The 13991-nt window shown below is 36.8% G+C and overlaps 2 protein-coding genes across 2 annotated transcripts; one reads left to right on the top strand and one right to left on the bottom strand.

Annotated features, from left to right (window-relative positions):
• Positions 1-1746: 1746 nt before the first annotated feature.
• On the bottom strand, positions 1747-7453 carry pdap1b (pdgfa associated protein 1b). The gene is made up of 6 exons (XM_022219926.2): positions 7306-7453; positions 6909-7000; positions 5759-5863; positions 5429-5550; positions 4466-4617; positions 1747-2588 (listed from the first exon to the last, which is right to left on the bottom strand). The coding sequence occupies exons 1-6, from the start codon at positions 7316-7318 to the stop codon at positions 2533-2535; spliced, it is 540 nt and encodes a 179-aa protein (XP_022075618.1). The 5' UTR covers positions 7319-7453; the 3' UTR covers positions 1747-2532.
• A 2567-nt stretch (positions 7454-10020) lies between these two features.
• Positions 10021-13933, top strand: bud31 (BUD31 homolog). The gene is made up of 4 exons (XM_022219927.2): positions 10021-10209; positions 10721-10843; positions 11224-11390; positions 13388-13933. Exons 1-4 carry the CDS (start codon positions 10116-10118, stop codon positions 13436-13438), a joined length of 435 nt encoding a protein of 144 aa, XP_022075619.1. The 5' UTR covers positions 10021-10115; the 3' UTR covers positions 13439-13933.
• Positions 13934-13991: the final 58 nt, after the last annotated feature.

Genomic DNA, 13991 nt, shown 5'->3' with positions numbered 1-13991 from the left:
ATGAATATGAGTCAAGTTTCAGGCTTTAGATAATGCAGGTGCACAGCAAATAAAACAGGATTTTTCATGTTCATTAAAAACCCTTGTACCTGCAATGTAATCTAGTCATCCAGTTAACATCCAGTGTATTTGTTTAGCGCCCTTATTAGAAGACATTAATGAGATCATGTAAAATGTATGTTATAATGCAGTCTTCCACTTTCCCATAAAAACCCAGAAATCAGCTCCTTCATGTGATTTAAATGTATTAGTGCATTTTTAAAATGTTATATATAAAGTCTATCAGTGAATCATGTTAATTATAGTCTAGTTTCCAAATATAAACAAGGCCATTAGACATATCAAGCACAGAAAGGCTAAGTACTAGAAACAATATTACAGTATTCCCATACCTGATTATGCTACAACTGCAAAGACTAGTGTGGTTATATTTAAGCGATATCACTACAGAGAAAGTTCTGGGTATTAGCAGCTGTAGATATTTTTTAAAATAGGTAGTAGGCTCCAGCTTGAACAAGCAGCATGTGCTCCCACGAATCCATTATTGGCTGATGACCAGTTTTGGGTGCAACAAACCTTCTTGTTGGGGGAAGGATTTGGCCTTAAACTTCAACTTGGTAGGCAAATAAGTCTTCATAAATCACATGATCTGGATGCTTTGTCATTACTGTGTCGACCCATCATGTGTCACATGTACACCCTCTGTCAAAAGTTTAAGGACACTGTCTCATTCAAATAAAGTAGAACCTGTCCTACAACTTTTGACAGGGGGTGTATTTCATCATATGGATGTGATCAGGGCAGGACTCTGATCATACGTGTAAAGTTTCAGGCAGATTGGAGCATGTTCAGGGCATTTACACAGCATTTGAAATTTCATGGCGAAGGATCAAAATTCCAGAGGCCATCACGGACACGCCCTTTGACTTTGGAAAAAGATTTTAATAACTTTGGAACATTAAGGCCTCCTGTATGTACTGGCCGAATTTGAGGTGAATTGGAGTTTCCCTCTAGGAGGAGTTCGCTCCAGAAAATAATGAAAAATGTGCAAAATCTGACATTCAACGCAAAATAGCTCACTTCCTGTTGGGTTTGGAATGTGGCTGTCACTGACTTTTTGTTCAGCCTGATGTGCTGCATTTGTGTACCAAATTTGGAAGATAAACCCCCTGTCAAAAGTTGTAGGACAGGTTCTACTTTATTTGAATGAGAAAGTGTCCTAAAACTTTGGACAGGGGGTGTATATAAATGTCATGCAAAACAGAGAACTTAGTAGTGACAAAGTGGCATACAGGGTTATTCAAGAAGAACGAACCGATTTCATTACGCAATATTTTAATAAGGAAAAGCAATCGAAAACTACAGCCAGGTCACAAGTATTCTACTCACAATAAACTTTTATTTCCTGTCTTACAAGTGTTCAATGGGCCACCGCCTGCAGCATGGGAAACATCAACGCGATAAGAGAGTTCCTCCGAGACACGTATCAGCAAATCACGATCCACTGAGTTGATCGCTGTTGTTATTCGAAGTCATTCAATGACCTTAAACATCAAATAAAAGTTGATTGTGAGTAGAAAACTTATGACTTGGCTGGAGTTTTTTTATTGCTGTTCCTTAAAACATTGCATATTGAAATCAGTTCATTCTTTTTGAATAACCCTGTATTTAGAATTACTTGTCATTTCAGTGTTAGATTTTGCCGGCGTCTTTCAGACCCAATCAAATTTCACAGCCTAATCAGTATAATATGTATAAACAATTTAATATTTGATGTCATGTGATCCTGAACAGAAATCACACCAACATTTGCACATTTGCTTGTTTCATGTTGACTTTGGGTGCTTGGACACATTTCCAGTCTTTTATTTAGTCATCATGACGCCCCACAAGCAGTATGCGAGATTTCAGAAATAATCTTAAAATTACTGCGAGTGTCGAAATGTATTACTTCCTATGTATTGCATTCCCTCGAATACTCTTCAAAAGCCTTATTCAGCTCCACAGCTGTAAAGTAAACATCTGCAATATTGACTCATTTAATTTTCATAGCAGTGGAACCAGTGTGGACTCCTACATCTGAGGAGTCTATCAACCACATCGCAGCTTTCTCACATACAACGTATCAAATAAATGAACAGACATGTTGTACTTGTTTCATAATATTAATCTGAAATACCTTCATGAGTCAGTTATATACAATGTCACGTCCCAAAAAAACATAGTGGCAAAGCTCAGTTAGCAAAGTCAGAATTGTACATTGATACATATACCATAATTAATATCCAAGTGTACATAAAGACCGATGTATCTCAGTTGTAGCTTTACCTTCTGAAAGGACCAAGGCCATTATTCCACGCCAAAATATACACAACCCTTCTCCACTGGTCTGGTGTCTCCTCCACCATTTTGCCAGTGGTTGTATGTTACAGTAATGTCAAAAACTCTTCATAGATCTTCCTTTAAAAATAGTCAAATATATATTGCGCCAGTCCGTGAACGAGTGGAAATGCTTCTGATAAATACTCGGCATCATTTGAGTGAGAGGGAGTTTATTCCTCTAGCCGCTGCCGCCGCTGCTTCTTTTGCTGTAGAAAGAAAAGTTAAAGACACACATTAAGAGTTTGGAACAATAATGGTGCTGAAATGTAGCAAAAGCCTTCACAGGACTCAAGTCACTTGTCTGTGCCACTTGTTAATGCAACAGATTGCAATTCATATGGAAATGTTACTGAGTTCAGCCTAGATCCCCTCAATCCCCATCATGATTTTGACAGAAAAGGGTAACCAGGTTGCTCATTCAAACATGAAAATGACACGTTCAGATGCTGTTTGAAACAAAGGAATGTCTGAAAGGAACTTAGGAGACCGCTTTCAGACAGTTACATGTGCACACACTCCACAGAAGGAAAGATATTTACACACGAAAATGAGTATAAGAGATAGAAATGTGGCAAACATTAATTAGACAATAACCATTATTCGGATCTGTCACAATTAGTTACTTCAGCAGCAGTAAATCACACTTTGATTGCACGTACCGCTGCTCAGATAACGCGCAGAAGAAGTCATCTTTCTACCACTATGACTGTCATTTCAGCCCATGAGCACTCAGTACTCATTACTGCATTTTAACATGAGTACTCAGTAAAATAAATGAGTGGTACTAAGTATTTATTAACAATTTAAAAGCATTATAAAATAGATAATTGCACACGGGTTTTCTAATCATCAATGAGCCTTTTAACACCATTAGCTAACACAATGTAGCATTAGAACACAGAACTGATGGTTGCTGGAAATGTTCTTCTGTACCCCTATGGAGATATTCCATTAAATAAATGTTATTCATTACATCTGTAAACTTATCTGCACCTATTTATGTCATTCGCACATCTAAGCACACTCTTGTTTGCACATTTCTGTATCATTCTTGTATATTTTGTTAATTTTTTCTTTCTACTGTATATTATATTTTCCAAATTCTTATCTTATTTTGTTTTGTTCTACTTTATTGCATTCTATTATAATTTAGCTCATATTATTTCATTGTATTTATGTTACCTTCACTTTATACCTGATCCTAACATTCTGTGTTGTCTTGTTGTTTACCCCCTTGTTGAATATTTAGCTGCTGTAACAACAGACTTTCCCTCTGGGGATGAATAAAGTCTGTCTAAGTCATTTTTAAAAAAATCAGCTTTTTCCAGCTAAAATAATCATTTACCACATTCACAATGTCTAAATTATATTTCTGATTCATTTAATGTTGTCTTCACTGAAAAAAAATGCTTTTATTTTAAAAATACAGACATTTCTAAGTGATCCCAAACTTTTGAACGGTAAATGCAACAGTATGTGCACTGACCCACGCTACAAAAGTGTTCATATTGAGATAAACATTTAGAAAAATAGACCACAAACACATAATGTCTACACATACAACCAAATTGCTGTTTTTGGATTTTGAGTTTTATCACTTTTCAGTATTTAGTCATCGCCGTAACGTCAGTTCGATTTTGCATTATTAAGTAGGTGATGAGATGATAGGAAACGAGGGACACATGGATATAAAATGTCCCTGCTTCGGTTGGGGATGTTGCAGTTCATGATCAGCATTCTAACCGGAAAACTCCCAAAGCTTCATAAAACGACTTTTAAATGTTATTCTTGAAAGATTAAGCGTAATAAATATGGCTGCCGATTCCTGTCGCTAACAATAATAAATAAATTAAGCATGCTGGATGTCATTTTTGATTCCTACTTTAAGGCTCACTTTCTTTTTTAAGTGCAGAAGTCAAGAAAGTGCTGAACACCCACAATATGTATAAACAGACAATGAAAAGCGGTGTTCATATTATTATTTTTATTGTGCTTTCCTGGTTTAGGACACTCAATACTTACAAGGTGCAGTTTAATACAGTATATCACCTTATGAGATGCTTGCCCACCTCTGGCTGCTCACCTTTTTTCTCTTCTTCTTTCTTCTTCGCCGCCTCCTCTCTCTGTTTCCTGATGATAGCGAGGCGAGCGAGATCAGCTTTGGCCTGGTCCGTCTTCCCTGCCAAGTGCATCTTCATGTAGCGCTCCTTTGCTTTCTGCTTCTCGATCTCTTCTCTGTGCAGCAGAAAGTGACATAAGGAAAGTCTTTATTGAACATTTTGACTGGGATTAACCCTCGTGTCATCCTGCAGGCCAGAATTGACCCGTTTTAGTTTGAAAATGTGGGAAAAAAATATATTTCCACACCGAAACTTCTGTTGTCCACATTTTCAACATTTTTGGGAAATCTTTGCACATTTTTTGGTGGAAAAAAAGAAATGTTAAAAATGAATATTTATGAGAATATTATAAGTTTTACTGATACATGTAATCACTTTAGATATTTTTAGGATTTTTTTGGAAGATTTTTGCTCATTTTTTGAAAATATTTACTAGAATTTTCTTGCCAAATTTGTTGTTTTTTTTATATAAAACTTTTAAGGAATTATTGGAATTTTCTTCCTGAAGGTTGGGCAAATTTTCAGACATTTGGGGAATTTTTTTTGCAGAATTTTTAAATTTTTTTCAGACAAGGAAACAATGTTTTTTGGTGCTCATAAATGAGGACAACAGGAGGGTTTATGTAAGTGAGAATGCATGCATGTAAAACTTAAAAAGAAGTATTGTACCGTTTGCTTTGGCATCTACTAACCGCAAGGTCGGTAAGAGCACGCAAAAAATACTGACCATATTTTTGTGTAATTTAATCCTAATATGTGCTGGTAAATTTTTAAACTGGTACCATTTTGACACTTCAAGTACATAATACAAAAGACGGTGGAGTTTTTATCGGTACTCCATACTGTTAAGTACCCCAAATGACAAATTTATGTGCAGAAGTTTATATTTTCATTTTTTTACAACGTGACTAAGTGAAGGCACACACCTCTCCCTCCTTGATAACTGCCGGGGCTCTTCCAATTCAATCTGCGTCACCTTCTTGGACTTCTGAGCCACTCTGTTGGGATTATCGATTTCTATTAAGCCCTCCACGCCAGCTCTCCTCCTCTGCAAACAATAGATTAAACAATGTAAAATGGAACACTTTGAATGTAGCAAAACTGATATGCTGACATGACTGCAGTCATAGGAAAAGGCAATGAAGAGGAGAACACAATTACATGTGATTTACAGGTGCACATTAAATGCAATACCAATAATATGCTTCATTTTAAGACACAGAGCAAAGGTGTGAATGAAATAGCATTGGCAGTACCATGGAGTTTTCATCATCGCTTTCATCTGATCCGGACGCCGGTAGCTTCTCTTCTGCCATGTCATTCTGAGCTGCACCCTCGCTCTCCTCTTGCTCCTGTTCTTGCTGGAACACATAAATGATAACCAGGCATGCAGAATTAACAGGTGAGAACATCATCAAACAAGGAGTCACGTTAAACACATGCAGTTCTGACAGGAAATACATCCATATGATGATTGTTTTAACCTATCAGTACTTCTCCTCTGGCTGGTGGACTGGTAATAAAATGCAATTAGCATATATTACTAGCAGTAGGGGTGGTTTTAGATGCTACAAGGGGTACCCAAGCAATGTCAAACATCAGTTTACTCCAGTATAGTTCACTCTTCAAGCATTTTTATAAAAGTCTAGATGACACACAGCACTACCATGAGGAACCTTGGGGTTATTTTGAGCTGCATATGTCCTTTAATTAAATTAAATTTTATTTTATGTATATAGCGCCAATTTACAACATATGTCGTCATATGTTAGGCACAGACAGCGGACCAACAATCTAAAATTGTCTTTGGAGTCCTTATGAGGAAGCAGTCGGCAAAGGTGGGAAGAAACAAACCAAAAAAAAAAACAACAACTAAGAAACCCCAGACAGAACCAGGCTCAGGGAAAGCAGACATCTGCCTCAATTGGTTTGGATGAGCGTTGGGATGAGGGGATGGAGATAGCAGAAGTTTAACTCATATGGAAAAGAAGTCAGTAGGGTGGCCTTCGTTTACCTGGCAGACTTATACTGGCAATCTACATCTGGGGTGCCTCACTACCCTCACCCCAACCAGTCGAGGCAGATGGCTGGATCCTGCAAGAAGTTTCTTCCAGTTAAAAGGGATTTTTTTTTTTTTCCACTACAACCACACATCTGTTCAAAGGGAATCACATGAATTTGTTGGGCTTCTTTCAAAGGATATAAGGCCTTCACTTTAATGTGTAAAGTGTTCTGAGATGGCTTACAATATGTTTTGAAACTGTGTAAATAAAAGTGAACTTAAGTGAATTCTCTCCAAGACAAAAACACTGTTCCTTTGTATTATAAGAAGGGTGGGGTTTGATGGAGTTTGATCAGCCCACTAGGCACATGACAGAATGATCTCTGGATGGTCACTACACCAACCTTTTTCCTCTCCTTCTCTGCCTTCATCTGGGCATCTATCTCCTCCGGGCTTGTGTACGTCCGCATGCGACCCTTGTGGCCACCCTTCTTACCTGCAACGTCACGAAAATGACATCACAAACATACGTGAACACACTTTGTACAGCAGAGGACTGAGGACAGACAGGTGTCAAATGAAGCAGAGCAGCTCATAATCATGCTGACTGGCACCACGTTTACGCTTTCTTCATATTTAAACACCAGTCAAATCTCAGTTAAGTCTATTATTAAACACGGTCCTGTGCTAAACATGCATGTCGCCTTTATCGTTACCTGTTGTTGGGTGGCTAACAGCTCACTAAAAAGTGTAAAAGACCTGATTTTAACACATTATAAAACGCGTTAAGGTAATTCTTACCTCCTTTGGGCATTTTGACAAACGACGCCTTTATTATAAACTCCCTAGCACGTAAACACCGACAGAAAACCTAAATGTTGAGGCAGCAGCACAGACTGACAGCTGGCTAAACTCACAGTTGCGATGAGCAGCAAAATAGATTTAGTAGTTCAAGGATTTGCCTGTTAAGAAATCGTAAATAGAGGAAACTTTTCAAGAAGAGAGTAAATCTATTTGCTGCTATATATTCAATGTAAACGTTTTTCGTAATTTTCTTAGCTTTGTGACTTAACTACTGTAGTAACTGTGCGTAAAAAAGCCAAAGATATATTGTTTATTCTATTGCACTTTGCAAGGGTGCTAAAGTGATGCAATAGGCTCGTTTGAGATGACACAGCGCTTGCGCAGAATCAGTCTTCATGCCGGTTTTATTTTATTTTATTTTATTTTATTTAAATTAAGTTTCTTTATTGTAGTTTAGTTAAGTTTCGTATTTCATTATTTTGTTTATGTTTTGCCTTATCATTATTATTATTATAATAATAATTATTATTATTATTATTTGATTTTACTTCATTTTATTTGGGTATACTTAATTTTATTTTGATTTATTTTTGGGTATCTTTATTTTTGAGTGTTTTTTTCTCTTATTTTTAAGATAATGCCATAAATTAAGTTTATTTTATTTTATTGTAGTTTAGTTAAGTTTATTTTTTTCCTTATTTTATTTTATTTTATTTTATTTTTGGTTTTCTTCTTGCTCTTAGACACAAGTCTCTTTGTAATCATGACTTCTGTGTTTTTCAGTGTCTGGATTAATATTTAAGGCTGTTTTTTGACTGAATCTAATTTACTGAACAATTTTTTTCTCTTATCTTTTTGTATTACATATCATTTTTACATTGCACGGCTTGATTTCTGCTTGTGTTATAGGTATTTTAACTTATACTTTCCCCAGTACTCCAGGCACTGTAGTATAAAATGTAACGTTATTCTATTTTAGTTTGCCAAAAAAATAAACAAATAAAAAAGGGGTCCTTGCTCACTGGATCTACTTTGACACTACTTCAGCACCTTTATAAGAGCATAAGCAAACGTATATCTTAGTTCTGCATACGATTAAGAAGTTATTAAACGAGGAAAAATCGAGTGTGTTTATTTGTGGTGGTGACTTTGGCAGATTATTCCTCTCTAAAATGGAGGGTCTCTCAAGGATTATTTACCCTGCCTACTCACTTGATGTCCCTCAAAACCTCATCAAACAAATCAATCAAAACAACTTTAACTTCATCTGGAAGAACAAACATCACTTTATAAGGAGAAATGACGTGGTTAAATCGTTGGAAGAAGGTGGTTTTAACGCTATTGATTTTGATCCAATGAATGGCGCTTTAAAATTAAGGTGGTTACAAAACTTTATATCTCATATGGATTCAATCTGGTTTAATCTCCCGTCTAAATTATTCTGTAATCTTGGTGGTATTCAATTTCTCCTAAAATGTGATTTTGAATTATCCAAATTACCCATAAAACTGTCCAAATTTCATGAACAAGTCCTAAATTACTGGAAACTGGTTTATAAACATAATTTCACACCCCATGATACTCCAATATGGAACAATAGATACATCCTCATTAAGAAAAAATCATTTTACTGGAAAGATTGGGCTGATCAGGGGATATGGTCGGTACTGCACCTCATGGATGGAAGAGGGAATTTACTTGATTATACAGACTTTCAAAGTAAATACAACATTGCTTGTTCAATCCAACAATTTTCAGATGTTATTAATGCAATACCACAAGCACTTGTATGTACTTTAAAAGGTACTCTATCTTATAGTCCCATTGTTCCCTGTTTACACTCTCTTTCCATTCAACAATGCCCCTTTGTAGACAAAAAATGTAATAACAAATTTTTAAGAATGACTATAACCAATGAATGCTTTCCATTACCTCTCAGGAGACGAAAGTTAATGGATGGTTTCACAAGTCAAAATATTAGGGTCATTAGATGTCACTATACTAAGTTCCCTATCCCACCTAAAGCTAAAGAAGTGCATCTTAAACATATAAACAGTATCTACCCTTGTAAAGAATACTTACATTCCATATTTAATATTGAGGACAACGAATGTGCCTTTTGCACCAGTAATATCGAAACAGAAGAACATTTGTTCTTTGCTTGTATCTTTACAAAAATTTTTTGGGACAGTTTTTGCATATGGGCAGACTATAATGGTCTGGGAATATCATCCTTGACTTATTCTAATGTTAAATTTGGTCTTATATTGAAGAATAAGAAAAAACAATTTACAATTAATAATTTAATTGTAATGGCAAAATTCTTTATACACAAATGTAAATTTGGAAATGCCAAACCAGCTTTTATTGTTTTCTTAAAAGATCTTTTAATTCTGAAGGATTCTCTGAAACTATGTAACTCAAAAAAGCTATGTGGCTCTACAATGACATGTCTGCTCTGTCCTTTAACCCCGTTGCACCATGATGTTGTTGGCTTTCATTGTTTTGTTTATTATTATTGTTTTGTTTCGTTTTGATATGCGAATGTTTATTAACACCGATCAGTACTTTGTCTGAATGTAAATTGCTGTTAGCTTATAAGCTTCATTTGTCAATAAAAAAAAAAAAAAAAAAAAAAAAAAATTGTGGTGGTGACGTCATAAAGGAGCCACGGAGGTGAAGATGGACCCCCCCCCCCCCCCCCCCCCCCAGGTGACGTTTTATTGGAGCGACTGCGACGGATTCGGAAGATAAATCGAGCTCGTTTGTTGGGGCATTTGTTGTATTTTTGTACAAAACAGAGCAAGATGCCCAAAGTAAAGAGGAGTCGAAAACCTCCCCCAGATGGATGGGAGCTCATTGAGCCCACTTTGGACGAGCTGGATCAGAAAATGAGAGAAGGTAGGCCTTGAGAAGATCATTGTTCCGAAGCTTCACAACACTGGAAGCATTCGGCGGCTGTTTTCTCTAAATGGCTGAGAGGTGTCGGTCAGATTAGTTTTAGTTTATGTTTTTTGTTTGTACAACTGATTAATCCTTGAGCAGTTGAGCAGTGCAAATGAAAAGAGGCTTTCAGATGTTTACAAAATGACTTGACACTTCCAATAACGGGGGCTAATGGAAGTCTGTTAGTTTATCCTAACCCTAACCTTTATGCGGATAGTTTGGACAGTCCATTAAGGCCCAGGTCTTACCCGCTTTGATTATAGGTCGAGCAAACCCCTGCAGACAGTTTCAAAAATCCTGTGTTTGGGCAGCGGATTAATAACGTAGCACATTAGATGTGATCTTGCTTTTCTCAGCATGAGTCACACCTGCCCCAAAGGTTCTCTTCAGTTACCCAGGAAGGTATAGCACTGATTTCAAGCTCTGCTTTTCAAAGCTAATTTCCTGATTTCCTTCTGCATCCCAGCTGAAACAGAGCCTCACGAGGGAAAGCGAAAGGTGGAGTCCCTTTGGCCGATTTTCAGACTGCATCACCAGCGGAGTCGATACATCTACGACCTTTTCTACAAACGAAAAGCCATCAGTAGAGGTGAGCAGAGCCAGCTGAACTACTTCACATTTCTCTTTCATGAATCATGAGGATGAAAACAACTGAGACAATGTCCTCTTGGACTTTAGAAAACAGTAATCAACATGTTTCACCATTTTCTAGCTCAATCTATTAATCAATTGATGATTCAAGAAAACAATGGACAGATGAGTCAACAATGGAAATAGTTGTTAGTTAGTATGAAATGCTTTATGTTTATGAAAAGTTTGGGACCTTAAAGCCTGGTGGGTTTAAAAAGTAATCCGTTCATACATTTTACATATGCTTTGCAATCTAATAAAGGTGGTATATGCCCCACCACCCCATATGATAACCTAGATACCAAACCTGTGTTGTTTTTCCCTGTTTGTGTCTTGCAGAGCTATACGAGTACTGTATAAAAGAAGGTTATGCAGACAAGAACCTGATTGCCAAGTGGAAGAAACAGGGCTACGAGAACCTTTGCTGCCTGCGTTGCATTCAAACACGAGACACCAACTTTGGAACCAACTGCATCTGCAGAGTGCCCAAGAGCAAGCTAGAAGTCGTAAGTCTGACACAATTTTGACGATTTTTACTGAAGTAATGTATTTAAATCTGCTTACAATTCAATAAAAAACCCTCCTGCTTCATATTGTTCCTGCTAATGTCTGAGTACAAACAGTTTAATGTGACCAACTTCTGCATGCAAGCTGAGAATGAAACTCCATAATCACTGTGTCAGCATTAACTTATCGTTGACATTCTTTATGTGACGCTTGCACGAAGCCTCCAGCATGGAGAAACTGAAACTAGTCGTCGTTCCCTCCACACTGACTGTACTGTGATTGGTGGATATTTTAAATTTGGACACATTTTCTTCTGTTTAACAGTGTCATTCACATTTTCAAAAACAATACAAACAAACTGTTAACTGGTTTAAGCAAAGAAAAGTGAGGTGGTTTTAAAAAGTGAATGCTGATTTTTCTTAAATACTAGAAATTTTTACAGCGATTCTTTATTTATAGTACTCCAAGAAAGAGCTGAACAAATTGTGTTTATCAAAGCCACATCTCTAAAAGATGTAAAATATGTTACGGCAGTATAGTTTTCATATTAAAACTTTCATTTATATATGATGAAAATATGAACATGTAATTATAAAGTAGTAGTTGTTTTTTTTAACTTTTCCTTTGTGTAAAAAATTAAGTACTTGGAAGTCATGGAGAACATTTGGTGTGACAGAGCAAGCTCTGGTGCAAAATTTAGCAAGATTTGGACACCATAGACCTGTAGCAAGTTCAGCTTACACAGGATATCGTTCTGTTTTCTGATTTGACGAAACAACAACTGAAGTCACACATAGCGGATGCACAAAACTCATTAAGTCAGCAAAGGATTTCTGGGTTTCTACATCCAGCTATAATCATGCTTATATTGTGTGACCGTACGTTCAAACATGCACAGGTTTAGAGCTGCAAATTTCTCTCAAGAACAACAAACTCTGATCCTAAACCGGTATGAGGAAATTATAAAATTCAACACAGACTGAAAGTAGCACTGTTGTCACAGCCAAAGCAGGAAGCAAAGGTGGCAAAAGACTGCAGACTGTGTGAACGTGTCAACAGTTAATAGTCTTCTCAGTATCACAGCCCCATCGTGAAGACACCAGTAGATCTGACTATAATTACAACTGTTTATTCCATTAGATGTATTGTTCTGGCATGTAAGATGCTTTTAGCCTTTTTGTTTCAGCTGCAACCTTCGAGGCGCTAAACAGTTTTTATGAACTGTAATATTACGACTTCATTCAAAGTCATAAGTCGGCCTACTGCAAATCTAATAATGTCAAAAAGTACAAGACTTGGGCGCCCAGATAGCTCAACTGGTTGAACAGGCGACCCATAAACGGACGAGATTCCCCGATGCAGTGGCCTGGGTGTGATTTCTGGGGTGTGATCATACATTCTTCTCCCCTATTTTCCTGTCTGCCTTTCTACTTAACCTGTCAAATAAAGTGAAAAATGTCCAAAAAAAAGAAGTACAAGACTGGAATGCTTTAATCAGTCTTTGTTTTAGGATCATAAATTCTCTTTTATCAGTATGTTCTACCCGTCAAAGCACTTTGTGAATGTTCTTCTGAAAGGTGCTATGCATATAAATACATATAAAGTTATTATTATTATAACACCATACGAAATGTATAGAAAAATAAAACTGCTTTGTAATTTCTCGCCATCAACAAGCGTATAATAAAGCAAGGAAGTCACTGAGAATCTGTATCATATCTGCACTCAGAGAAAGAAAACAGTTCAGAGATTCTCTTAAAAAAAGGGATTAGTGTTGGGAATAGTAAAGCACTGGAGCAGGTTTTGTGCAGCATATGTTACTATGGTGATGTATGTTTGTAAAGTGTAGCTTTTAAAACCGTGGATGCAAATAGTTAATAAAAATGCCAAACGGGCTGAGTATGTGTGAGTGTTAGATGTTGTATTTTAAGAAGCAGAAATCTGGAGTGAGAAACGTGCAGCTAACCGTCTCCTGCTGTTTCTTTCCTCTCTGCAGGGAAGGATCATTGAATGCACCCACTGCGGATGCCGAGGATGTTCTGGCTAAGCTGCAGTTTTTGGACTTGCAAATCATTTTCTGTTGGACATCGTGCCTCACGCAGGCTCCATCCTCACAACTTGGAGGCAACATTGTTCTTTTTTTTTTTCAGTGAGCGACATCATTATCATCCTCAGCTGCCCTAGTAGGGGATCATTATTTGGTATTCTTCTATTTCTAAACCCGAGGGAGCAATAGAGAATACACTGAAAGGGGCCATATTGTCTTAATTACATTAGTTGTTCTGTCTTCTTTTTATACCTAACTAAAGCCCTCAACGATTAAACTTTAATCTAGGGAATTCAGATTAGTTATTTCTAGATCAGGCTGGTCATTCCAGATAGTCACACCCACTGTGAAGCTCATTTCAAATGTGTTTTACTTTACCTAAAGAGGGCTCAGAAGGAAATGATTTCCATTTGACATGTCATTGCTTTACATCTTAGAGCTTTTACGTCATCGCTGTTGTTGTGCTATAATTTTAAATAAAACATTTCAGATTCATCGCTGTCTTGTGTTCTTTTTAACTCACAGCCTGAGGTGTGACCTCTGAGTACAAATA

The sequence above is a fragment of the Acanthochromis polyacanthus genome, chromosome 21 (assembly GCF_021347895.1).
Source record: "Acanthochromis polyacanthus isolate Apoly-LR-REF ecotype Palm Island chromosome 21, KAUST_Apoly_ChrSc, whole genome shotgun sequence".
NCBI lineage: Eukaryota > Metazoa > Chordata > Actinopteri > Pomacentridae > Acanthochromis > Acanthochromis polyacanthus.
Note: the sequence above shows the minus strand (reverse complement) of the source record. Positions and strands in the feature narration are given on the sequence as shown.